The following is a 26,443-nucleotide window of genomic DNA, read 5'->3' as shown; positions in this document are numbered from 1 at the left end:
AAATAATTGGATTTGATTAGAGGCAGAAGAGTTGGGAAGGAGATATTTCAGAAAAGTCCCCTAAAATGGTAGAGTGTGTTTGTCTTAGTAGGGTTACAGAGAGCAGAGTGATGAGGAGAAACTCAAAATTGTGTTTGTGAGGTTGTGGATAAGCCTAATGGGAATAGAGATGTTTGAAGTTAACCCATGAGTTGGTAAAGAAGAAAACAATTTCATATTGTATTGAAGAACATGAGGGAGGAAGATGATGGTGAGCATAGAGGTGAGGAATCAGAGATGGTTATAATAATAAGAATATATATTCTTTTTTTTTTTTTTTTTTGGGTCCGGTCGTGGGGCCTGAACTCTGGGCCTGGGCACTGTCCCTCAGCTCTTCAACTCAAGGCTAGAGCTCTACCACTTGAGCCACAGCGCCACTTCCGGCTTTTTTCATTTTGCTTACGTGGTGCTGAGGAATTGAACCCAGGGCCTCAGGCATGCAAGGCAAGCGCTCTACCACTGAGCCAACTTCCCAGCCCCAAGAATATATATTCTTATAATAATAAGAATGAAGTTGGGAGAATGTGGGTCTATGGGGTAGAATGGAGAAAAGGCATTGACTTACAACGAGAAATCAACCACACATGGGCTATTGGAATTGTTTGCAGGAAAGACCTACACACATTCCATTACAGGCCCAGGCTTGGGTATGCATAAAGGAGTTAGGCAGGGAAGGAAAAACTGTTGAACAGGCTAAAAATGTCAGCTATTATAGTGGGTTTGTTTACTTGAGTTTTGTTTTTGTTTTGTTTTGCCAGTCCTGGGCACTTGAGCTGCAACATCACTTCCAGCTTTTTTGAGTAGTTTATTGGAGATAAGAGTCTCACAGAGGGGCTGGGAAGGTGCCTCAGTGGTAGAGCGCTTGCCTTGCATGCATGAAGCCCTGGGTTCAATTCCTCAGCACCACATAAAGCAAAAAGAAAAAAGCCGGAAGTGGCGCTGTGACTCAAGTAGTAGAGCGCTAGCCTTGAGCTGAAGAGCTGAGGAACAGTGTCCAGGCCCAGAGTTCAGGCCCCATGACTGGACCCAAAAAAAAAAAAAAAAAAGAGTCTCACAGAGTTTCCTGCACAGGCTGGCTTTGAACCTCAATCCTCAGATCTCAGCCTCCTAAATAGCTAGGATTACAGTGTGAGTCACCAGTGCCTGGCTAGTTTCTGGCTTGTTTATTTGGAGACAGGTTCTTATCTAGCAAGCCTCTTGATATGTAGTCAGACTTCCTCCAAGTTGTGATGTTCTTGACTGCTTCCATGCCTGGCCCAACATCATAGTTTTCATGAAGCCAGTGTAAGGCATTGCCAGGAGACTTCAATAATTTCTAAATACGGGTGAATGAAACCTGAAGTTTGAGAACATTTTACTCTCCACAGACAAATCCAGGAAGTGCTCCTAGAGAAGATGGTCCAAATAGATAGAAACCAAGTGTATTCATCCAACATGCTCCCATTTAATTAATGACTAGTAGGTAGTATAGACACTAGGTTACTATTATTAAAATCAACCACCAAATCAACCACCAAAAATCAACCACCAAAACTCAAGAAGTGGAGCTGTGGCTCAAGTAGTAGAGCACTAGTCTTGAACAAAAAAGCTCAGGGAGAGCACCCAAGCCCTGATTACAAGCCCTAGGACTGATACAAAAGAAAAAAATTATGGAGCTTATTATCTAGTATAGGTTAGTGCATAGGAAGAAGGCAGCGCTGGTGCAGTAGGTGAGGCACCTCCCACTTCCGGCACCGAACTATATAAAAGGGGCCTCAAAGGAGCTGCACTGAGCCATTTTCTCCCTTTCCTAATGAGAACTTGGCCTTGTCAGCTCTGCTGGCAATAAATCTTTTCTTCTACTTCTGTCTGCGTGGTCTTTTGGGTCACTTTCTACTTGGGTTACATTTTCCTTTCATTGAATGCATGAGGCCCTGGGTTCCATTCCTCAGCACCACATAAACAGAAAAAGCCCGAAGTGGTGTTGTGGCTCAAGTGGTAGAGTGCTAGCCTTGAGCTGAAATGCTGAGGGACAGTGCCCAGGCCCAGAGTTCAGGCACCACGACCAACAAAAAACAAACACTGAGGGTGCTCATACCTCTTCTCAGGGCCAAGCCTTGCCAGAATTGAAACAAGACCCTTTATTCTGGAGATGGGGTGCAAAAACAGATGCTTCCCCATTTCTCCCTTCCCTCTTTCAGTTTGGCTGAAAATCTGGAGGAGGAAAGTCCCTGAGGTAGAAGGGAAGTGAGAGCTATCACACTGAGCCGGGCAGAGGGGCAGAGCCTGAAGACAGCAAAGTGTGACTGTGTTCCTTGTCTATATTTGCATGCTGAGTTCATGGCTGCTTTTTTTTCCCAGAAAACAAAACTGCATCATGGGGGGCGGGTGGGGGGGAGAAGGGGAGCGGGTAAGAAGTAGGGCCACTTAGGAAAGGTGAAAGAGATACCAGGGGCCTGCTGGCATAGCACTGGAGAGAAGAGCCCGGGCTCTGCTTGCCTCAGGACCTGCTGCCTCTGCTCCCTGCCTGGACAAGCGGATCATTTGCCTACTAGGCCTCAAAAGAGTTTTGTTTTTGTTTCCCCCAAATATCAAAGGAAATAGTTAAGAGAACCCGGGGACCAAAGCCCTTCTAATCCCTAAACCCTAATTTCCTCTGCTTACCAGGGGTCTGGGCCACGGCGGCCATCCAAAGGTCAGAAAAGGGAAGAAAGTGAAGAAAGTGTCCCATTGAGAAGGAATTAAATCTGAGAACTATTTCGCAGTTTGGGGGGGAGGTGGAAAGAAGCAGCGTCCCCACTCTGGCGCAGGGCCCAATCCTGTCCCCATCCTAAGAGCCTTCTAGAATCCCAGCCCCTCGGCATCCGTCCCCTCCTCCTGCCCTTCCCCCTCCTCCCGCCGCTGCCCGCCCCCCGCCCCTCCCCGGCTCTGACATCACCGGCCAGCCGGGTGGGGTGAGGCGGCGCTGGGATCAGGCTCGGGATCGGCGGGCGGAAGAGGCGGCGGCGGCGGCGGCGATAGCAGCGGCGGCGGCGGCGGCGGCGGGAGCCGAGGAGGAGGCGGCTCCGGACGCTGCTTAGGAACCCGGGACCCGGGAGTGCCCGCGCCCTGCGCTCTCAGCCCCGGAGGCGGTGAGAGGGGCGGAGGGGAGACGTGTGGCGGGGAGGAGGGTCTGGGTTTGCAGGAGTGGCGATCCGGGACCGTGGGGAGGGGGACACAGCTGGCGGGGAGCGCGGCGCGAGGACCCGGACCGGTGGGCCGCGCCAGGCCCCCCGGGGGGGCTCTCCGAGCGTGCGCCCCGGGCGCGCGGGCGTGCGGGGCACGGCGTGGCTTCCGCCGCGCGCTCCCCTCGGCGCCGACCCGGGCCTGGGGATTCGGACGCAGCCTGCTTCCCGCCCAGCCGGCCTGGCCGGCCAGCTCCCGCCCCTCCCTCCCCGCCCGGGCTTCGGCCTCGCCTCCGCTGGCCTCCTCCCGGCGCAGCCCTGACTCAGTTCCGCTGGTACTCTCCCCTCCAGCCCACTGCACCTGGGGAGAGCTGGGATGGGTGAAAGCTTGCCCAGAGGATAGGAAGGAGCCAGGGGTGAAAGAATGATGTGGCCAACGCAACGCCCCACCCCCCAAAATTACATAAAATCCGTGTCAAAACTAACTGGGGAAACAAGCATACCTACGAGACAGCCAGCACACACAGTCACACACACCCATGTGACTTACACATTGTCTCACACTCCCCAAGTCACGCCGCATCCCACCGCCCACCTCCTCCCTGGTGGAGTATCTTGTACTATCGACTCCAAGACATCAGCCTTGACACTGGGGGTGTTGAGTAGCGGACAGGAGGGGCCACTGCCCCCAAGGCCACTTTGGATTTGGGGGCAGCTTTAGGAGACAAGACCTTAAGGACTAAAGAGCCTGTGCTCTTAGCTGGGTGAGGGGCTTTTGATGATCTCTTGATAGTTCCAGTTGGAGCTTAAGCTGCTGGGAGTGGCTAGTTTCTGTTCATCAGAGTGGCCAAGGGATGGAGGAGGGTTTGGAAGGGAGAGGGAGAAAAAAAGAATGAGTATGAGTCAGCCAAGAATGGAGCCGAAGTCAGAGGAGACAGAATGAGAGGAATGTGTGCGAGGAAACAGAGATGGAGAAAGGGACAATAAGGGAACAGAGAAGGAGAAAGTGTAAGAAACAGTGTGAAGTGTGTTGGAGAGTGGACTAACAAGGCTCAGAAATTAGGCAAGATGAAAGCCAGGAGTTAGAAGGAACATGCTGAATGTATATCTTGTTTCTCTAGGTTGTGTATATGGCCCCCAGGCTGTAAGAGCGATTAGTGTTTAATTGCTCTTCCCTTTATGGTTAAACACTCCATTGGGAATACTGCCAGCATGCCATAGACTGCCAGCTTCCCTAGGTGCCTACTTCACTTCCATAACACCTGTGCCCATCATGTGTTCATATACATTGTCGTGCATGAAGATCACAATCTCACAGAGCCTCACTCACAGGGATTCAGAATTGTTCTGTCAAGGACATCTCCACAAGTCAGTAGACAGCCACTGTATCTTCAGGCCCCTCCCATCAAACTCATTCTGTCTTTTGCAGCAGGGAGGCTCACCCCTTCTCTAAATATTTCGATGGGGACACTGAGTCACAGAACCCTGCAATACTAAAGTATCCCTGCTACTACCAAATGGGGTGGGTGGAAGGGATGGATGCCCACTGAAAGTAAGAAAAGAGATAAGAAGTCTAAGGAGAAAAGAAATGGATGAAGAGATGGGAGAGGAAGAAATAGGAGCAGGAAGCACCATCATCAGATAAGTAGAAAGAGACGGGCTGGTATGAATCACAGTCCTCCCTACCCAGCTATAACAAGTGCCAGCTGTCTTTGGCTGCTCTCATAGGTACAGACCTTTCTCAAAAATAAGGGTTAGCCTCAATCTTGTTTTGCTTCTTGGACTGACTTAAACATTTGAGGGCCCAGGTGTTCTGCCCCTCCTCTTACTACCACACTGACCCTGAAACCTCAGAACCTTCTCCTTCCTTTGTTAGAGGAGTAAAGGTGATGGAGAGGTACTCAAAACTGGACAGAAGCATGGGGAAGAAATCAATTAAGATATGAAATAAACAAACATACAGGACTGTTTGATTTGGGGGTCCAGATGTAATTTAAAATAGGGTAGCTAGAACCCTGCTCTTTCTCTCCACACCCCTCTCCCTCTCCTTGATTATATCCTGCAACTTCTAACTTTGGACATGACTGACAGGTTTAATGCACGAGTTCCCTCCGGTCCATAATAAAGGGATTTCCAGGTCCTGGCGGCTGTGTAGGATCAGCCCTCCCCTGAGCTTTAGGCAGCTGCAGCAGATGTGGAGGGAGGGGTAGCAGCTTCTAATCCCCAGGCATCCCTGTTTTCTGAGGCTGTGGAACTGAATGCTGGGAGGGGGGTGGGGAGAGAAATGATAATCTACCACCTACCATACATTTCTGTTAAAATGCACAGAAATTCTTCTGGTACTGCTACCTCCTCCACAAGTGGATCTGGTTTTGCCAGGCTTCTCTCGAAGTGTCCATAGGGCCTGCCTTCTTCCTCCTCTATTACCTATAGAGCATCTACCTCCCAACTATCCTAAAAGGTCAGTAAATAATGATCTTTACCTCCTGCTCCTTTTCCCTAGTATCCTCAGTTGAATGGACCTTTGTCAAGGTTCCACCTGGGACCAGCTTAGGAGAGGGAGGAAGGAAGGAAGGTGTGAGGAAGTGGTGAGTAGAGAGCACAGAATGAGCTGGGAGGGAAGGGGATTGACTTCCTGGCAGCCTGGGCTCCGGTTCCCAGTTCCTGCCCTGGTATCCTGTCCCAAGAATGGCCTCCACCCAGGTTGCCTAGTGTTCCTGGGGCAGCCCTCTATACTGCTCCAGAGATATTCATGAGAATATTTCAGAGCCAGGAGGGCAGACTTCTCTGTAGGCCTTAAGGAATTCTAAATCTCTGCTGAGGAAAGTGACTCAGAATGGAGCCAATTCCTGCCAGGCCCCACCATAGCCAGACTAGCGAGGGACAATAGTCGACTGAGAGCCACGTACAGGAGATTCCACCTCCCCACATCTCAAAAATCTCCCCCAAACTCTTCTGTCCTTTTTTCTGCTGCCACTCTGGGGCATGCACGGATAAGATCACCTCTTGAGAAGGAAGTAACCATGGTCTTTTCTTGCTCCAAGGGGTCATTCTTCTCTGTTCCTTCTTACCACTCCCCACATTCCATTAATCTAGTGTCCTGATGATCGGTGGGGGCATCCAGAACTGAGGTTTCTACAGTAGTGCCTGTGTCTCTGTTCATCACCCTCATCCCCTACAAGGATTTCTCACTGGCAGCCTGACCCAACCCTAGCTGGCTTCCTCCATTCTGTGGGCTCCTCCTCACTCCGTTGGACAGAAGCCTGTGGTTATATACTTTCTTACACACACACACTTGGCTGGTTTAGAAACATACATACATCCCACATGTTCACAAGCCAGTGCACTCACAACCACACATACAGTATTGGCACACAGCTCCATTACCAGAACATCCAATTACATCCACTAACTCCTCCACATATCTCTATCCACCAATACAGGAATCAGCATCCATACACAAGATCCTGGTACCCACACGTCTTCTCCCACCCACTTTTAGAGGCCTCCTAATGTGTTTCACTGCTAGAGAGCTCCCACTCACTGCCCTCAGCCTTTGTGGGTGGGTGGGTGTATTACACATGTTAATCCCTTCCCGCCTACCTCCCCTGGGATCTGTGTTTTGTATTCAGAGCCTTAAATCTGAAAAGATTCACACCCACACCCACACATACTTTCCTCCTACAGAACCTCTCATATTTACAAACTCTCCTTCCCTATGAAAGTAAGGCATTATGGCTAAATCTTGCCCCCTTGTCCATTTGAGGGCTTGGCCCCAATGTCTCAGTTGGCGCAGGTAGTTCATGCTACCTTTTCCTTTCCTGCCCTCAACTCATTCATCTCTGGACCCTCTTTCCATCCCCCCCTCCCACTTGCCCCCTTTTTGCCCTTGGATTATCAGTGAAGGCTGGGTTGGGCTTCAGAGCCTGCTGCTGTGACCTAGATTTCAAGGCAGAGATGGTTCCTGGTGTTGACAGTCAGAGAGCATTGTTCCTGGCCCAGCCTGGCAGGACCACTGCTGGGCCCTTCTGTCTGGCTGCACCTGCATTGGGAATGTGTGTGCCTATGAGTGACTGTTTCTTAGGAGGGTCGTGCGAGACCTGCTGTCCAGCTCATTGTTTGTGTCAGTGTCTGTCACTAAAGGCGGGCTTATTTATTCTGGCCTTAAGTGGAGGGCTGGCTATGAGGACCTCTGGGTCCCTACCTTTTATTATGCAACTGCCACACCTGTTTCACTTCTGCTTACAGCCCATAAATGAGGAAAATAGGATGATACCAACCTTCCCCCTTTGATTTGCCACATTCCAATCCAGTTAAGTCAGGTCCATGTCATCTAGTTCCTTGCCCACTCTGGTCTAATCACAGAGTATTTATGGTGTTTTAATGCTTTACTTTTCTGATTATAAAAGAAATACATGCTTGTTGAGTTCACTACTAGTTTCTCATTCTATCAAAACCAGAAACTTCTAAGGTGCAACCTTTTTTCTTCCAGCTTTTTTTTTTGGGGGGGTTTTTTGGTTGTGGGGCCTGAACTCTGGGCCTGGGCTCTGTCTGTCCCTCAGCTCTTCAGCTCAAGGCTAGTGCTTTACCACTTGAGCCACATCTCCACTTCTAACTTTTTCTGCTTATGTGGTGCTGAGGAATTGAACCCAGGGCCTCATGCATGCAAGGCAAGCACTCTACCACTGAGCTACTTTCCCAGCCCCATTTTTTTTTTTTTTTTGTCGGTTGTGGGGCTTGAACTTGGCCTGGGTGCTGTTCCTCAGCTCTTCAGCTCAAGGTGAGCGCTCTACCACTTGAGCCACAGTGCCACTCACGATTTTCTGGTGGTTTATTGGAGATGAGTCTCACAGACATTCCTGCCCAGGCTGGCTTTGAACTGTGATCCTCAGATCTCAACCTCCTTAGTAGCTAGGATTACAGGCATGACCCACCAACACCCTGCTCTTTCTTCCTGTTTTAGCCACAGTTCCTATTTTAGTAGATGGAAGCCTTGAATTTTCTCACCTATGGTCTTGCTCAGCCACTAGATAGTGCCAGGATGTTGGTGCAAGAAGAGGTGGCAGCCCCTTCCTGATGGACTTTTCCAAAGCTGTATCTAAACTCCCCTCCCCCCTACCACCCCACCAGCCTGGGAACTGGGCAGGGGGCCAGAGCTAGCCGCTTGGTATTCTTGGGCGTGGGGGCTGCAGGCACAGCACAAAGGCTAGGAAAGAAGGCTGAGAGGGGCCTAATAACCATCAAGTGAGAAAATGGCCTCCAAAAAGGTAGGGGTGGTCCATTGTTTCCCCCTACCCTAAACCCTAATGAACCAATAGTCATTAGCATAGTCTGAGCATGGTAAGGCCAAAGACCCATCAGACCAAGCAGCTAGGCATCCATCCAAATGAGTCATTAGTGTGGTGGTGGGAAGATGAAGTGAGAGAGGGACCCCCTTTGCTTCTGGGGGAGAATGGAAGCTAGATGACATAGCTTCAATCAACCCCTGAAGCTCCTTTGTAGCGTCTCACTGCTCACTGCTGTAGCAGGCCTCTCCCTGGACCTTCTTTTTGAGTGTTTTGTTTTTTTCTCTGACAGGGGGAGGGGTTGCAGGTGGGTGGGGCGATGGGGGGGGATACTTGGAGACAGCGGGTGAGAAAGTCAGGAGCAGGTTGTCATGGTAACCGCCTCCTCAGTCAGGGGAGCTGTTACCAGGGTTACTGTTGGGGGGAGGGAAATGGGGGGAGGCATGACTTGTAACTCTAGGCTCCAGCCTGGCTCCTAGCTTCCGAGTTTCTTCCTAACTCCACTGCTCCTATATCTTCCTTTTCTCCCTCTAGCTCTGTACACTACCCCCACCTCCATATGCACATGCCCATCAGAGTGGGAGATGAGTAGTGCCAGTAAAGTGAACCAAACACTGTATGCTAAGTTCAGCCTTCTCTTGTTTGTCACCTCTCACCCTCAGTCATGGCCGAGTATGGGACTCTCCTCCAGGACCTAACTAACAACATCACCCTTGAAGATTTGGAACAGCTCAAGTCAGCCTGCAAGGAGGACATCCCCAGTGAGAAGAGTGAAGAGATCACTACAGGCAGTGCCTGGTTTAGCTTTCTGGAGAGCCACAACAAGCTGGACAAAGGTGGGGGAGGGGGCTCTGTTCATTCAGCAAATAGAGATAAGCACAAAGCTTTTCTACACATGACAAGACAGTCTGAGATGCTGAGAGTATAAGGAGTTCTACAGCAGTAGAGCACATTTTTCATCATGCTCCTTGTCAGTAAAAAATGTACTCCTGTATTACTATGTGTATGCATATTTCATGCATATATATTGCATACATGCATTTATATTCATAATACAGACACACATATACTACAGAACATCAAAAAACAATTTCAAAAAGTAAATTTAAAAATTAAAAGTAGCATTTTCTTATCTACTTAGAAGCTGCTGCTTTTGATGGGAGGGAGGCACCATGGAGCTGAGAGCTTTAGGGAAGAACTGATATTTAAAATGGCCCTAAAAGGCAAGTGCTATTCCTAAGGTAGAAACCAAAGGAGGGCCAGGGCCTGCTAGGTAAGTACTTGTAGAGTTTCTGGTGTGTTTGAGAAAGCAGATGTTCAGAAGTATTGGCAAGGTAAGTCACAAACTATAGAGGAAGGGAGAGGATAGACAAATGGTGAGGAGGAGAAGTTGCAGGGAGGAGGGGGTACAGTCATAATACTCAATGAGAGGAGGTGTTTGGAGGAATGAGGGAGAATGATGGAAGGGGAAACATACAAGACAAATCATACTCATAAAATGATTTGTTGAATGGTACCATCTTTGTAAAATTAACTATAATAAAAATATAATTTTTTAAAAAAGAACTAGGCTAGGAAGGTGGCTTAATGGTAGAGTGCTTGCCTAGCATGCATGAAGCCCTGTATTTGATTCCTCAGTACCACATAAACACAAAAAGCCCTAAGTTGCACCGTGACTCAAGTGGTAGAGTGCTAGCCTTAAGCAAAAGAAGCTCAGGGACAGCGCCCAGGCTCTGAGTTCAAGACAGAGGACTGGCAAAAAGAAAAAAAAAGAACAGAACTGTGAGAGGGTCCTTGAATGACAAGTATCTTAGGTAAATGGTCTCAGAGTCATACAGGTTTATTACTCTGACTGTAGTGTGGAAAGTGGAGAGAAAGGCCAAAGAAGGGCATATTAAAATTACAGTATTGCAATTATCGGGAGCAGGAACAGGTCTGAAGCCATTTGCAATCTCTTGGAATTGCCCACACCATGGAGATCAGCCTTCTGGTTATGTTCATACCTTCTCATTTAAACTCTCAGGGCCAGGTGCTGCTTCATACTAACTACTCAAGAAGCTGAGATGTGAGAATCACAGGTCAAAAGCCAGCCTAGGCAGGAGAATCCATGAGATTCTTACCCCCAATTAACCACCAAAAGGCTTCAAGTGAAGCTGTAGCTCAAGTGGTAGAACACTAACCTTGAAAAAGGCTCAGAGACAGGCCCTGAGTTCAACCCCCAAGATCAACACACACAGAGAACCTTTCCTGGATTGTCCATAAAAATCCCACCCCTCTTATACCACATGTGTTGTGGGAAATTCATCTTGATGCACACTTAAAAGGGAAAGAGTAGGGTGGGTTTGGGGTAGCAGTTTTTTCTATTGTCCAAACTCCACAGAATGTAATTTATCTAACCCAAAGCCCTTATTCCCAATCTATAAACCTGGATGCTTCACTGAGGAAGCACTTCTGGGACCAGTCCTCTGTGCTGTGCTGTGGGTGCCTCAGGTTTCTTTACTGGCTTCGTAGCCTCTATCTTTTCAGCCTTGGTTCCAGAACAATGATCAGGCAGAGAAGGGGAAGCTGGTTTTCTCTAAAGCCCTACTTCTGATCTGGTCTCCCATCTTCTTCCAGACAACCTCTCCTATATTGAACACATTTTTGAGATCTCTCGCCGCCCTGATCTACTCACTATGGTGGTTGACTATAGAACCCGAGTGCTAAAGATCTCTGAAGAGGATGAGCTGGATACTAAGCTAACCCGTATACCCAGTGCCAAGAAGTACAAAGGTAAGAATATTGCTTCCTCTAGCCTTGAGACCAGGTCTTACAACCCAACCTGGTCTCAAAGTGGAAACCATTCTTCACTTCAGAGTGCTGGTATTACAGACGTATGTCATGTAATTCTATGAATTCTGGGAATGGAGGATGATGCTCAGTGGGTATGTTTGGCATCTCACACAACTTCCATCCTTGTACTCATCCCTTTCTGCCCCTAGACATTATCCGGCAGCCCTCTGAGGAAGAGATCATCAAACTGGCTCCCCCACCGAAGAAGGCCTGAGCAAGGGGGAGGAAGAAGAGGAAGGTTGGACCTTCAACGGACCATTCCCTTCCCCATCCTCCATGGGAGGGGTCAAGGGGAACCCCCACCCTATACCCACTTACTAACCTGGTCCTAACCCTTACTGTGCGCGTGTGTGTGCGTGTGCGCACGCTCTGGCTGTCTGTCTATGTCTAGCTCATCTAGTTCCTCCTCTACATGAGGGGATGGGAGTCAGGGGATAAGGTAGGGGCGTAGTTTCCCTAGTCTAGGGGGGGAAGCAGAGGCTATTTCTATGCAAATAGAAATTGGCATTCTTCCTCCTCTTACACCCACCCTACCCCCATCTCTAAAGTATGGAAGCAGAAAGGATCTGCATTTCCCTACATTGAGGAACTAAGGTAGTGGTAAGGTATGGGAGAGGTGCGGTAGGTCTAGGAAAGGCAGTAGGGTGGGAAGGTTGGGACACTTGATCCCCACTTGGAAGAGGTGAAAGAAAGCCAGAGAACCCTGTGTTGGACTGGCTAGAGCCCAGTTTCCTGCTGTTCTTCAGGCTGGAGGGTCCTGGGTGCCAGCAAGTCCCTTTTTATCCCCCATCATGAGTCTAGGATGGGTATGAGCCAGGGATCTTCTCTTTAGAGAAGACCACTGGATCCTTTCCTGGATTCAGTGATCAGACCCCACTGGGCAGTCAGCATTCAATGACCCATCCACCTCTGCTCTGGAGAAACTGCTGTGAACATGTACAACTGAGCCTGAAATGGGGATACAGGAGAGACAAGGCCCTTTTCCACTTCTTTATTCCTTTTCAGGATGTGGGGATACACTGACCCTGAACCTATGAGGGCTAAGGAATGAGATCCTGAGTTTTTTAATCTCACCCTGCTCCCATCTACAAAGTCACAATGTGGATATTGCTGACAACTTTCCCTCTCTCTACTTAGGTCTATCTAGAACACCCCAAGCCAAAGAGAAGAGAAGTTGTCAAGTAGTGTTTTCCTTGCACTGATCCCCATCCCCAATTCAATCCAGAAAGGACCTTGGTAACCTTTCTCACTTGATACCCTGGGTCCCTTGGGCTTGTGGAAGCCTTGTAGTCAAGTCACTAGAGTACAATGAGTGACCCCAGCCTCCTGCCTGACCCAAGATGCCTTTCCCTACCCTGACCGTGCTAACTGTGTGTACATATATATTCTACATATATGTATATTAAACCCGCACTGCCATGTCTGCCCTTTTTTGTGGTATCTAACATTAACTTATTGTCAAGGCCAGAGCGGGGGGTGGGAGGGAAATGCCACAGTTAAGGGAGTGGCAGTCAAATTGCTACATAGTCCAAAAAGAAAACTTTTTTATTTTAAATAAACAAATACACCCCCCCAAAAAAAGATTCTAAACCACCAAACATTAAATTCACATGCAAACTCAGAGACTACCTAGAAAAAGTTGAAGAGCTTTTAGTATGTGGGAACAAGATTTTAGTAGGAGGGAAGAGCTGGCTGTTAGAAGAGGGAGACGCCAGACTGTTTAGAAAAAGCACCCTCAACTCCTAATGCAGCCTACTCTACCCATCCCCTCTGGCCACTGCTGTGGACACCTGCCTTAACACACACACCTCGAGGACTCCACGGTTTTGCCTTAAAGGACCTTTCCAAGTCTCCTCAGCCCTGTCTGGATTCTCCCTTAAGAAGGAGATATTTGTAGAATTGGGTGAAAATGAGCACGAACTGTCCTATTTGGGATGCTATGTGTGTGTGTGTGTGAGAGAGAGAGAGAGAAGAGGGGAATGAGATGAGGGGAAAGGGAGAAAGATAGGGAGCCTACTTTATGGAAAAAAATGGGAGAAGAGAGACAGGGTTATTTTCATCAGTCTAGTAGTTTCTCTGTAAAACAACAACAACAACAAAAAAATCTAAGAAGACTAACCTCCCACCCTTTGTAATTGCTGTGAGGTTGCCCCTTTATGTGCTCCTCCGTCTGCAGTGTGCACGGCCTTGTTCTAACCCAGAATAAAGGTGAATGATTGTACTGTTATCTGATTCTAGAATTTCTATGAGTGACAGACATTTTGGAGCCTCTGAATGACTGCAAACTGAGAGTGGTATTATCCTATCATTCTTCACTAAAACATGAATAGGAGCTTGGAAAACGTCCCATATAGTGACTCCAGCCCCACTTCCTAAGTGAGATACAGAGGACTTAGTCTACTTACAACAGTCACCAACATGCTGTAAGCCAAAGCACTGAAACAGGGACATCTCCAACTAGATTTCATTAAAAAATTGTGTGTGCCAATCCTGAGGCTTGAATTTAGGGCCTGGGCTATATTCCTGAGCTCTTTTTGCTCAAGACTAGTTCTCTACCACTTGAGCCACAGCACCTCTTCTGGTTTTCTGATGGTTAATTGGAGATAAGAATCTCAGAGGACTACTGTCCTACTTGGGCTGGCTTTGGACTGCGATTCTCAGTTCTCAGCCTCCTGAGTAGCTAGGATTACAGGCATGAGGCTCTGGAAGCTGTGTAAACTTCATAAAATTTTAACATGAGCAGAAGGAGAGGGCAGGACCAAGTACCTACTTTTAAGAAATAGAAATAATATATCAAGAATGAATACACCATATACCACACAGAAGACAAAAGGTGAGGGGGAATTTTACTGAGAAAATACAATGAATTCCAGAGTGCATGGTTTTCAGCCCACCTAATCACCCCGATAGCAATAAGGACACAAGACTACTTAGTCATCCCACACTCCTTACCTCAGAAAGGAAGTACAGGAGCTAAAATGGTCTGAGAGTACTAGGAAAAGGAGCAGGAGGAAGAAGTGTCTGAAAAATACAATTCTCTTACTCTTTCCCTCCTCCCTCCTGCTTGTCCTGGGGTTCAGAATTGGATCTTGTGGAAGCTATAGACAAAGCAATTTCAACAGAAGCATTTACAAGCAAACATTCAACTGAGACTTTTATACTCAGTGACTGGTGGTTATGACAGATGTCTTAAGACCCAGCCACCAGAATAAATCTTTGGATTACTGATTTGTTTCTCAGTCCCCAAATACCAATACAAGGTATCAAGTCAAACCCAGAACGTTGTTCCCTTTAGCCAGGCACTGGTGGCTCACGCCTGTAATCCTAGCTCTCAGGAGGTTGAGATCTGAGGATTGTAGTTCAAAGCCAGCCTGGGCAGGAAAGTAGTCCATGAGACTCATATCCAATTAACCACCAGAAAAGCGGAAGTGGCATTATGGCTCAAGTGGTAGAGTGCTTGCTTTGAGCTGAAGAGCTGAGGGCAGCGCCCAGGCCCAGAGTTCAAGCCCCCCAACTGACAAAAAGAAAAAAACAGTTCTTCCCTTCATTCTTTCACTTGGAAGGGAGTTGGTTGGGAAGGGAGTTGGTTGGAGTTGAACAGCTTAAAAGAATCCAGTAGCCAAAGGTATGAGAGAGAGAGTGTATACCTTCTGTCATAAGACCAGGAAAAAAGAGCCAGCAGTGTGTGCACTTTCTGAAGTCAAAATTCAATCACATTTCAAAGGCTAGCATTTGATTAGAAGAGCAAGCTTGCTGAGTGCTAGTGGCTCAGGGAGGCTGAGAGAATAATCCTAGTGACTCAGAAGGTTGAGATCTGAGGATCATGGTTCGAAAGTAGTAGAGCACCAGCTTTGAGCAAAAAAGCTCAGGGACAATGCCCAGGCCCTGAGTTCAAAGACACCCCAGAAGTTCCCACAAAATTTGAGAGGTAGGAGATCTAAAGCAAAGAGCTAGTAGGAATTTCTTGCTTTTCCCATCCCCACCAACATAGGGAAGGGAAGAACTAGGGATCCTTCATTCTTGAGTCTTCTAAAACCTAGGAGGTAAGCCCCAAGCTCTAATGGCCATAAATAAAGGGCAAACTACCACAGGTGTCATTTCTACATCATCACTCTTGATCATTCTTCCTTTAAGTCCCTTTATTGCATTCATAAAGAATATATAGGTATTTAAACTTTGACAATAATTTTAACTTGATACATCCAAGTTTGACTTGCTTTTTAATATATTTATAGATATAAAATTAGGCCTCTTAACAGTGATAGGGACAGAGAGATTGCTGCCACCAAAAAAATAAAATAAAATAACAGAAGAGGTAACATCCTTCTTATTCTTTCTCCACCTCTGCCCCTCCTCCCACCTCTCCTGAACCTCCCTCACCAGACCCACTTAGGGGATAATGGGATGAAGAGAGGAGAGTGAAGGATACATAATCAAGTGCAAAACACTGTGATAACTACAGAGAATGAGGTGGAAAGTGAAGTGTGGGATGGTTAGGGGCTCTAAGGACTTCCCAGAAAAACAGAATCTTGGGATAGGGTTGCTTGGGGAAAAAACAATGAAACTGTCATAGACTTCTTAAAAAACAAAGAAAAAAAAGGTCAAAAAACCTAAGCCAAAGAGAGAGTGGCATTCCTATCCTCCACTCTTGCCCCCTTGGTACTGAACAGCCAGTTGTTCCCCCCACCCACCCCCGCAAAAGAAACAAGGGAAGATTAAAGAAAAAGAAGCCCCATTCCTATCCTAAACCAGTTAACAAAACAGGTTCCCCCTCACCCTGGGAAAAAGGCTTCAGAGGGAGGCCATTTCTGATGAGTCCTTTGCACCTCTCCATGGAATCCTATTCCAGGGCTCAACTCCCACTTCTAGGGGCTCTCTGTTGATTTGTTCCCCACTGGTCTGTTCTCCTTCTGAGATAGCTTTCATCTAAACAAAAAGTCCAAAGTGCATTTCTGCTGAATGTAAGGGCCTGAGGCAGGAAAGAGTTGCCCAGGCAAGATTGGGTTGGCAGCCCGAGCCTGCCCCTCCTAAGTATGGGGCCTCAGGATGGCATGCACTGCACCCGGTCAGGGCCCTCCTCCTCGTCCGATGTGTCTGAGGAGCTGGGAGACTCATCAGAGTCCGCATCCGTAGCCCCAACCCCAGGTTCTCGCCAACGCTGTGGGATGGGAAAGCCTTGTTAGTAATTTCCATGAAACTACAACAAAGTTGTTAAGATATTTACTTACATTTGTTTATTTATGAGACCACTTCACTATGTTAGGCTTCAAACCTTGGTCCTCCTGCCTTAGACTCCCAAGTAGCTGGGATCCTAGTCTTAGAATTTTTCTTAAAGGGATAGACTAACTATTTCAGATGTGTGGGCATGTGGTCTCTTATAACTGCCCACCTTTGCCCTGTAGAGCCACAGACATTAGAGAATGAATGCAGCTGCATTTTCAATAAATTTATAAAAATGAGCAGCAGACAAATTGCCAGTTTGCTGACTCCCACCCTAGGCCATTCCTAGCATGAGAGTAAACACAGAAGAGACCTCTTGTTTCTCCACCACTCCCTCTCTCTATCTGTCATTGCCTTTATGAAGATAGAGCTCTATAAATACGGCAACAGAAGACAGCAGACAACTTTCTGCAGTTGGCTCTTACAGGGATAGAGAACAGCAGATGGGAAATCAAACCAAGGCTATTTGATTCCTTCCTCTTTTAAGTATTGAGGAAGTGTGCACTGGAACTTTCTAACACTCTTAAAAGGATCATTGTTTTAGGGAGCTCAGTCCAATCCCAGCTTACCCGGTGATGGCGTCTCTGTCTCAGATGATGCATAAGGAACCAAAGCATGTGGCTATCGAATAGGTCAGTGTGATGCAAGCTATCTTCATCACGCTCTCGCTTGTTCTTCTTAATCACCTGAAATGCAAAAGCATTTGGGGCAGAGAAAGAAATGAAGAGATCCTGGACATGATCACAAAGGCTGGTGATAGTGCCCAGGTGGGCTAGCGCTGAAATCTCAATACTTAGGAAGCTGAGACAGGGGAGGATCACAAGTTTGAGACCATCCTAGTTTTGAGAGCCTATCTCAAAAGGGGGATGAGAATTTAGGTCAATGGTAGTACACTAGCCTAGCATGCACAGTCCCGGGGTTCAATTCCTAGCACCGGGAAGTCAAAAAGGAAAATGCTTCCCTTGTGTATTTTTAGCTGAAGAAAGGATGCCTCAGGTTCAGCCAAAGAAAGCTGAAGATTTCAATATAGACTAACTCTTTCCAAAGATGTTCCCTGCTCCAATCCTACTACCAACTAGAAGCACTTTGAAACTGTCCTTTGGAACAAGACTAGCCCTACAGAGGCAGTGGGAGGAATGTGGGGGAAGATGTTAAGAGCAATAATTTAAAGAACTGGGAAACAAGTTACTGCTTCCTTGGACAGTGAAGAATGGCAATAGTAAATGCCTAAGTAGACAAAAACTTATGCAGCAGCCACTTACATCTTTTAACCCTGTCAGCTCAGTGGAGGCTTCAGCTGTGGGTGCCCAGATCTTCACATCATGGTCTAGGCCACTGGTTGCCAGCACAGGCAAGTGAGGGTGGGGCTCAAGACAGTTTACCTGATAAGGAGAGAAAGAAACTACAGGTTCAGAGGTATGTGGGAGTAGAGTCTAAAAATCACTATTCATCTTGAGTAAGTAACTACCTTTGATCAGGACTAAGACAGCTGCTAGAAAGGCAAACAGCCCATCACTATTAGTCTACTATTAGTCTAGACCAAAGAGCCCTGGAGAGGGCATGGGAGGAGAGGGGGTGCGCAACAGGGAGGGGGGGGGGGATACCAAACTGGGTACAAGATTAGGCCCATCCAGGGTGGCACTGATCAAGATATATCATGTTCATAAACTGCCTTGTTAAATGGCAACTCTTTTGGACAACTACTTAAAGGTAATAATAAAACATAAAAGCAGACACTGGAGGCCTGTAATCCTAGCTACTCAGGTGGATGAGATCTGAGATCACAGTTGAAAGCTAGCCTAGGCAGGAAAGTCCGTGAGATGCCTGTCTCCAATAAATTACTCAGAAAAAGCCGAAAGTGACACTGTGGATCAATTGATAGAGTGCTAGCCTTGAATACAAAGAGGCTCAGGGACAAGTGCCTAGGCCCTGAGTTCAAGCCCCAGGACTGGAGAAAATAAAATAAAACCATCATACCAAAATAAAGTAAAATAAAATACAAAAAAAAAAGCAATCTAGGTTCTTTCAAAAAAAAATTTATTCAGCCTCTTTCTTCTGGGTGACCAGACATGTCATAATTTTAATAAATAAAAATGCCCTAGAAGATTAAAAAAAAAAAAAGATTAGGCCCATTCATCATTTCCTATGTAGAGATCTGGGGTAGTGTCATCCTTCATAATCCCTAGGACTGGTTATGCTTACTTGTGGCTTTACAAAAAATTAGTGAGGTCCAGAAGACTTCACTCCAGACTCTTAAGACTCTTAATTTCCCTGAGGCTGGAATAAAAACATTCCAGTAACTTTCAACAAGTGCCAAATTTTTAAAAATTTGAAAAAACCGGCTATCACTAAGAATCAGAATTCCAAAGAATCAGAACAATTATATTCACTTAGTGCTGTTTACTAACTTGAGGAAGGCTGAGTCTGGAAAAAGGAGACTGAACTAGAGATGCTAGGGAACATCAGAAGCTAAAGTCAGCTTGAGAATCCTGTACATCCCAAGGGCAATCATCCTGCTCCTTGCTCTAAGAATACAATAAACTCAGCTATAGAAAAAGCACCACAAAGTAACTAGGCAACTTCTTTTTGTACTCACTGCACAATTTCTGACATTCTTATTCACTGACAAGAGAAAATACTATAGATTTATGGATGGCAAGCCTCTGACCCAATTTCCTTTAGTCTGAAAGTACTCATAACCCTCTGTTGTCTGTCTTGGAAATGTGAGCTTCCCTAACAGGACAGGGCAGGGCAGGGCAGAGCAGGGCAGTGAAGTTCCCATCTCCACCAGAAGAGCTCATCCCAAATTTAGCTATTAAAGCATTTTTGAGTTTTTTAGTCCAATGAAGAGAAGATAGGAAAGGCACCTTGCCTTGTAGCTGCCCTATCATCTGACAAAACAACCCTTGGCAAAAACCTATTAGTTCTTTCTGGACCAACCTCCAGATTTAATTCTAAGAGTTAGTCTAAGAGTAAAGTAAAAAGCACATTTTCTTCCCCCCTCCTCCCATTTTATATTTAATTACAGTTTATATTTGGGCCCTTCAAGCAGTGCGGGTGGAGCATAATGAGGCATCAGATATTCTAAAGCTTGAAAATATTACCAATAGATGCGTGGCCTATACACTGAGCTATCTCTGTTCAAACAAGCTGGCAAAATTAAAAAGTATAGAGGAACAACTCCTTGGGTTTCAGACTAAGGAGAAAGCCAATAATGAGAAAAAAAAGCAAAAAACAAAACAAATTTCATATGGTACCTGAGTTGGAGCCTGAAGGGGGAACCAATACACTTTCTGGGCCAGGGTACCTAATCACTTCACCAAATCTGTCAATGCTAGGATTTATCCTAATAATAATAATATTTAGCATAGAAAAAAGCTCTGGCCTAAGATGCTTCAGCTAGAGTTAATATAAAAAATGAGATAAAGTATCAAAGTGCTTTTAGGAGACTAAGCTGCTCTTTGATATCATCTCCTAAACAAGATAGGACCCCAACACAAGAGTTCAAGAGACCTGGGCAATATCCTTTTGGTTGTAATACTCTACTTTACATTATTAAACTGCTTCATAGTGTATACTGAGGTTAGATCTTCATAATCTTCATTACTGAAGGTTCAGAATAAAATAAAACAGGAAACAGAACCACAAACATCATCTGGCTTATACAAAGGCAAAAAAAGGAAATACTTTTGTGAGTAGTCACTATATCTCTTGGTCTAGTCTCTCACAATCTGAATCACTAAAAGTCAGGCCTGGGGTCCACCCATCCCAAGTAGATATTCTTTGCATTGAGAACCAGGATTAATCACCAAACCCTGGTATATTCACTAAACTGAAAACAATAGTCTTCATAGTGCTTTTGGAGAATGGACAAGTGCTAGCCTGGGAAAAGACCTTCATCCTTGCATCTCTCTCGAACAGAATGTATGACTATTACAGAATTACCACTAAGACTCCATTCTTTACTAAGCCTCATCCAGTCATGGTTGAACTCTCTGAAGTTCTTCACATATCAGAAGGGATGAAAAGAAAAGAACCCAAACAGTCTTAAGAGGCCTTGGATAACCAGAATACATTGGATGACCAGTACAGTCTAACCTAAATGTTCTCCTTTCTTCTGTGGTCTAAAAACTTTACAGTAGAAAGCTAGTGAGCTTTTTTCTAATTCTGGGTCTCAAAGGCATAAAAGATTACATAGTTAACTGTTTTCCTTTTACATAGATACTGTTTTCCTTTCCTTTTTTTTTTTTGGTTCGGTGGTGGGGCCTGAACTCTGGGCCTGGGCACTGTCCCTCAGCTCTTCAGCTGAAGGCTAGCACTCTACCACTTGAGCGTCATCCCCACTTCTGGCTTTTTCTGCTTATGTGGTGCTGAGGAATCGAACCCAGGGCCTCATGCATGCAAGGAAAGCACTCTACCACTAAGCCACCTTCCCAGCCCCATTTTTTTTTTTAAAAGACAAGATTTCACTATGTAATGCAGCCTCAATTCACAATTCTCTTGCCACAGCCTTTAAGTGCTAGGATCATAAGCATGTACCACTACATCCAGCTAGATACATCTTAAAAGCTAATGACTCTTCCCTCCTTAACTGGATTCCCTTACTCTTCCCTTACTCTCCCTTACTCTCCTCACAAAGAATGCCTTTAGGACTGGGAAGGTGGCTCAGTGGTAAAGTGCTTGCTTTGCATGCATGAGGCCCTTGGTTCAATTCTCAGTATCATAAAAGCAGAAAAAGCCGGAAGTGGTGCTATGGCTCAAGTGGTAGAGTGCTCACCTTGAGCTGAAGAGCTCAGGGACAGTGCCCAGGCCCAGAGTTCAGGCCCCACGACCAAAAAAAAGAATGCATTTAGAACTCCAAGGACAGGCAGACTATGATATGATCATGGATTAGATAACAAGCTGCTCAGCTACTCTTAAGGGATGGAGGGTTATAGATACACATGTGCCTCTTAAGCATAACATGCATTTCCCTAAATGTTAATATTAATAATATTGAATACTATGTTATACTATACTATATGCAAACCATATTCTGACTTAGCTAACTCACTAAAAAAAGTTCCTTTTAGCTTTTATATGCTGATCTAGAAATCAGCCAAGATCAGGCTTACTTAATTAAAGGGATAAGACATGGAAGACATATCATATACCTTTAACAAACATTTTATCCCTTTAATAAGCATGGAAGACTTTGCATAATACGGTGTGTTCTAAATTCTAATGTTTTCTTTTTTGGAAAAAAAGCCACTCTTAGAAGTAGTTTATCTCATTCAGGTTAGGAGATCTACTCAAAAATACCCCCTTCTTTTCAGTAAGCCATACCTAATGGGGGCAGAAGAAAAGAAAATTTTCTATCAAATCTTAACACCTTCAAGGGAATATCATATAGTCACTGAACATTATTTGCTCTTGCTAGAACCTATCTGAATTACCTGAGAAACTAGGGAGCCAGCCAGCTCACCACACCATACTCACCACACCTCCCTTGTCTCCCTCCATGAACTGAATGATCTGGCAGGATGATTTCTCCCAGAGGAAAATGTGCCCACAGTCACTACCGCTCACCACAAACTCACTCTTGGGGCCATAGAAATTGACACCTTTTACTGAAAGATAAATGAGGGAATAAACCACATTATAGTTGACATTAAGCCTATATTTATTTACCTCACAAAGAATTTGGTTATTCACCAACTCTGAATCAGCCAAGAGCCAAACAATTCATTTTTACAAAGCAAGAGACTATGCATGCATGTGTAATAGAGAGTTTTAAGATCATACTAGTACCATTGACTATTTACATTCTCCCAAAGAGCTCCAAAGGCATAGGAGTCTGGAGTCCCTGGGCAATAGCCTGCCTCATTTACACTCTATCAGACAACCAAAGACCTCATAAATGCCTTACCTGTCCCAATCTGAATTATTCTAGCTCTGTATACTCCTAGGCAGCAATTCCCTAAGTCTAGGATTATCCTTGATATGTACCCTATTGGTACTTTGCCAATATCTCTTGAATCATCAATTGTTCTGATACTGGTGTATATATATATATATATAAAACACACAATTACTTATAAGATCAGGATTCAGGCCGGGCGCTGGTGGCTCATGCCTGTAATCCTAGCTACTCAGGAGGCTGAGATCTGAGGATCTCGGTTCAAAACAAGCCCGGGCAGGAGAGACTGTGAGACTCCTATCTCCAATAAACCACCAGAAAACCAGAAGTGGTGCTGTAGCTCAAGTGGTCGAGTGCTCGCCTTGAGCTGAAGAGCTCAGGGACAGCGCCCAGGCCCAGAGTTCAAGCCCCATGACTGACCAAAAAAAAAAAAAAAAAAAAAAGATGACTCCAATGTACCCTAGTTCCCTGTTGGGAACAGACACAGAACCAAGGAAAACCAATCTTCATTGGAAGATTTCCCTAATTCAAAAGAATTATTTCCCCTCTGCACATCACCTTTATAATAACAATAAAAAATATTTTTAAAGAATTATTTCATCTTCCCTCCTGTAGCTGTACGTTTGCTCTCCACTTCAGGTAATTCAGCAACACTGACTAAAGGTTTTCCCTGACTCTCTGACAAAGGCTTTTGCCTATTCTAAAGTTACCTGAAATCATAAAGAGATAAAAAAGTCAGTTAAGATTCATGCCCAAACCAATTAGACAACATCACTACACTGAAGATGCTACTGATCCCTCTTTCTTCAAGCACAGTGGAGAAAACATGAAGACTCGAGATAAACTCTCACTGCCAAAGTGACAGCCTACTCCTTAAGTAGTTCTTATTTGTGCAATGTGAGTATTGTGGCTCTCCTAGTCAATATGCTTAGGCCACAAAAACCTAGAAAAATAATCTCACCTGTGGCATTATTTCTGTGACCCTTATATCTCTTAACATACTGAGCCCCATCACTGTGAGAGGAGTTGAAGAGGTAAATGTCTTCATCATTGTAACTGGCCAGGAGCTCTGCCAAGAACAAGAACACAGCGGTGAAGGCTGAAAAATAGACCAGGATTTAGGGGTTGGGGTGGGGCAAGAAGCAAGTAGTGCTCTCTTAATACTCGGGTATAGCACCAATCTTACTTGGAACAGCAGGCAAGAGAATTTATTAAAAGGTACTCTAGGAACACAGTACCAACCCAGGGGTAGCAGAATACTAAGGAAGATCACATTCATTAACTCAGCAATGAATCAAAGACATAAGCAGCTGCTCAGACAAGAGCCTGGGCTTCTGGACAGGCCTCCAAATATTATCTATAGTATTTCACAAATTGTGCCTGGTTATCTCAAAGGGTCCTATACTGTGTCCTCCCACTTCGTGCTCACCATCAGCAACTATCCCCCAACTGCTCCACTTGGAGCTGTAGCACAGTGGTGAGCACTGGAAGGCACATGCCTCATTGGCTCAGCAGCTCCCTAGACAGAGGGGGCATGCCAGCCTAGGAGCTGGGCCCTGCTCACGTACCTGTGCCGTCGTGGCTGTACACAAGACAGGTGATGTTTGCTTTGGACTCACTGTTCACCTGCAATAAGGAGCAGATACTGACTGATGCCCCTCCCCCCCATTTGTCATACACTTTTAGGAATAGGTTTTCCTGAAAACTCCCCTGTATCTTCTCCCAGAGACAGACAGATGGTGGGGGTGGGATGAGGCAGTAGTATGACTGATAAAACATAACCATTTCAAGCAAGGGGAAAAGTCTTAGGGCTCTCTCTTGGTTGCCTTATTTACTTATTTATTTAGTGCAGATAGGTGTGTGTGCATGTGCGTGTGTGTGTGTGCACACATGCGTGCGCATGTGCTGGTACTAGGGCTTGAACTCAGGCCTTGCACTCTCACCTGACTTTTTCACTCAAGGCTGGCACACTACCGATAAAGAGTCACACTTCTGCTTCCTTGGTTGCTTTCTCTGTGCTAGCAATTTCATACACACTGTCTCACTAGGCCTCGCCATTATGGTACAAGGCAGTTATTGTCATCTATTTTGTCAATAAGAAATCTAAAAGTTAACAAAATGGAGTGACTGCCCAAGATCAAAAAATTAGGTAAGTGGGAAAGAATTCAAATCTAGGTGTCTGATTGAAAATCCAAGCTTTTTTCACTATGACAGTAGATATAGGGGGACAGTATTGGAATCAAGCCATGTCAGGAACGTTCACTGACCCTTCATGAACCTTACCAGGTGATGAGGACAGAATTTCTTGAGTACTCCATTGTTCTCATTTTCATCAATCTTCCTCTGGTCATAAATCCTGTAATGGAAAAAGTAACAAAACTGTCAAAACTTTTGAGCTGATACCTTAAAGAGTTGTAATTTCATGTGGCAGTGAGCATCTGGCTGGATGCTGATAAAGAGTATTTTCCCAATCAAGTTCCTGGTGCATACTCTTCTATAAAGATCTTCCCTTCCCCAGCCATTTCCAGCCTCTACACTTTCACCCAGGTATTTTCCCTATTAAATAGGAATTCACTATTATATCTGGGAGGTGGGGGGCACGTGTAGAGCCTGGTGTTCTTGCTTAGCTTTCCTACTAAAGCCTAACCTTCTACTACTTGAACCACAGCTCCACTTCTGTAAGAGATAAGTTTCTTTGAATTGTCTGCATGAGCTGGTTTCAAACTTCAATCCTTAGATCTTAGCCTCCTAAGTAGCTAGGTGGTATGAGCCATTAGAGCCCAGCATTATGTTAGGGTACATTTTGGCAGCATTGAGGTTTGAACTCTGGGTTTCACACTTCCAAGTGCTCTTAGCACTGAGCCACACCTCCTCCTGTTTATACCCACTTTAAGTGGCTTATCTCTTTTCTCAACTTTTTTTTTTTCTGTTTTTTTGCCAATCATGGTGCCTGAACTCTGGGCCTGGGCACTGTCCCTCAGCTCTTCAGCTCAAGGCTAGTGCCCTACCACTTGAGCCACAGCACCACTTCCAGCTTTTTCTGCTTATGTGGTGCTGAGGAATCCAACCCAGGGCCTCATGCATGCAAGGCAAGCGCTCTACCACTGAGCCACCTTCCCAGCCTCTCTTTTCTCAACGTTTGTATTATTATTATTATTATTTTTGACGGTTGTGGGGCTGAACTCTGGGCCTGGGCGTTGTCCCATAGCTCTTCAGCTCAAGGCTAGTGCCCTACCACTTGATCCACAGCACCACTTCCGGCTTTTTTCTGCTTATGTGGTACTGAGGAATCAAGCCCAGGGCCTCATGTATGCAAGGCAAGCACTCTACCACTGAGCCAACTTCCCAGCTCCTTTGTATTACTTTTTAATTTTCATTAAATATAAGATGGCTTTTTACATGTTACTATCCTACACAGTTAATTCAAGCTATTATATAGAAGCCAATGGGTTTGGAGCTCCAATCCTTCACTGAAGCTTTATCTGGTCAGTTCTTTCCCTCATACCCCAACAAAAACCATTATAAAAGTACCTATCTCTCTCAACACTCTTTTATTCCTTTCCATCAAGCATGCTATTTTCACTTTCCTTCTCTCATCTAAGCTTTATAAATATTTATAACACATTATGTCAGGTAATGATGAACAAGGTAGATCCAGTCCTGGTCCTCACCCAACAGTCTCCTCCATTTGTCTCTCTAAAGGTAGCTCGCGCGCGCGTGTTTGTGTGTCAGTAGTCCTGGGGCTTGAACGGGTGTGTGTGTGTGGGTGTGGGGGGGGGGGGTATGTGTGGGTGTGGGTGTGTCCTGGGGCTTGAACGGTGTGTGTGTCCTGGGGCTTGAATGGGGTGTGTGTATGTGTGTCAGTAATACTTTTGTATTACTTTTTTTTTTTTTTTTTTGAGAGTTGTGGGGCCTGAACTCAGGGACTGAGTGCTGTCCTGGAGGTTTTTTGCTCAAAGCTAGTGCTCTTTCTACTGCTTGAGCCACAGCTCTACTTCTGGCTTTTTTGGTGGTTTAACTGGAAA

The 26,443-nt window shown here is 45.7% G+C and overlaps 2 protein-coding genes across 7 annotated transcripts in view; one reads left to right on the top strand and one right to left on the bottom strand.

Annotated features, from left to right (window-relative positions):
- Positions 1-3,014: 3,014 nt before the first annotated feature.
- On the top strand, positions 3,015-13,526 carry Pea15 (proliferation and apoptosis adaptor protein 15). Its single transcript, XM_042681700.1, has 4 exons — positions 3,015-3,149; positions 9,130-9,303; positions 11,084-11,239; positions 11,449-13,526. The coding sequence occupies exons 2-4, from the start codon at positions 9,132-9,134 to the stop codon at positions 11,511-11,513; spliced, it is 393 nt and encodes a 130-aa protein (XP_042537634.1). The 5' UTR covers positions 3,015-3,149; positions 9,130-9,131; the 3' UTR covers positions 11,514-13,526.
- Positions 13,527-15,423: 1,897 nt separating this feature from the next.
- The window catches only part of Dcaf8 (DDB1 and CUL4 associated factor 8), a 50,293-nt gene continuing 39,273 nt past the window's right edge, over positions 15,424-26,443 (bottom strand). For all 6 annotated transcript variants that reach the window (XM_042681581.1, XM_042681584.1, XM_042681579.1 and 3 more), the window contains 7 exons: positions 24,702-24,774; positions 23,987-24,044; positions 23,380-23,487; positions 21,998-22,128; positions 17,782-17,901; positions 17,089-17,205; positions 15,424-16,457 (listed from right to left, as the gene is read on the bottom strand). In XM_042681581.1, the coding sequence (XP_042537515.1) occupies positions 16,341-16,457; positions 17,089-17,205; positions 17,782-17,901; positions 21,998-22,128; positions 23,380-23,487; positions 23,987-24,044; positions 24,702-24,774 (724 nt within the window). In that variant the 3' untranslated portion in view covers positions 15,424-16,340. The remainder of the gene's footprint in view (positions 16,458-17,088; positions 17,206-17,781; positions 17,902-21,997; positions 22,129-23,379; positions 23,488-23,986; positions 24,045-24,701; positions 24,775-26,443) is intronic.

This window comes from Dipodomys spectabilis, unplaced genomic scaffold, assembly GCF_019054845.1.
Source record: "Dipodomys spectabilis isolate Male_0828 unplaced genomic scaffold, ASM1905484v1 ptg000069l, whole genome shotgun sequence".
NCBI lineage: Eukaryota > Metazoa > Chordata > Mammalia > Rodentia > Heteromyidae > Dipodomys > Dipodomys spectabilis.
This window is presented reverse-complemented; position numbering and strand designations above follow the sequence as displayed.

What these genes read in the sequence shown, in the direction of transcription:
- Pea15 (XM_042681700.1), top strand. Translation starts at nt 9,132, where the DNA reads ATGGCCGAGTATGGGACTCTCCTCCAGGACCTAACTAACAACATCACC. An exon ending in CCACAACAAGCTGGACAAAG is followed by an intron (nt 9,304 to 11,083) that starts GTGGGGGAGGGG and finishes ATCTTCTTCCAG; the next exon opens with ACAACCTCTCCTATATTGAA. An exon ending in CAGTGCCAAGAAGTACAAAG is followed by an intron (nt 11,240 to 11,448) that starts GTAAGAATATTG and finishes TTCTGCCCCTAG; the next exon opens with ACATTATCCGGCAGCCCTCT.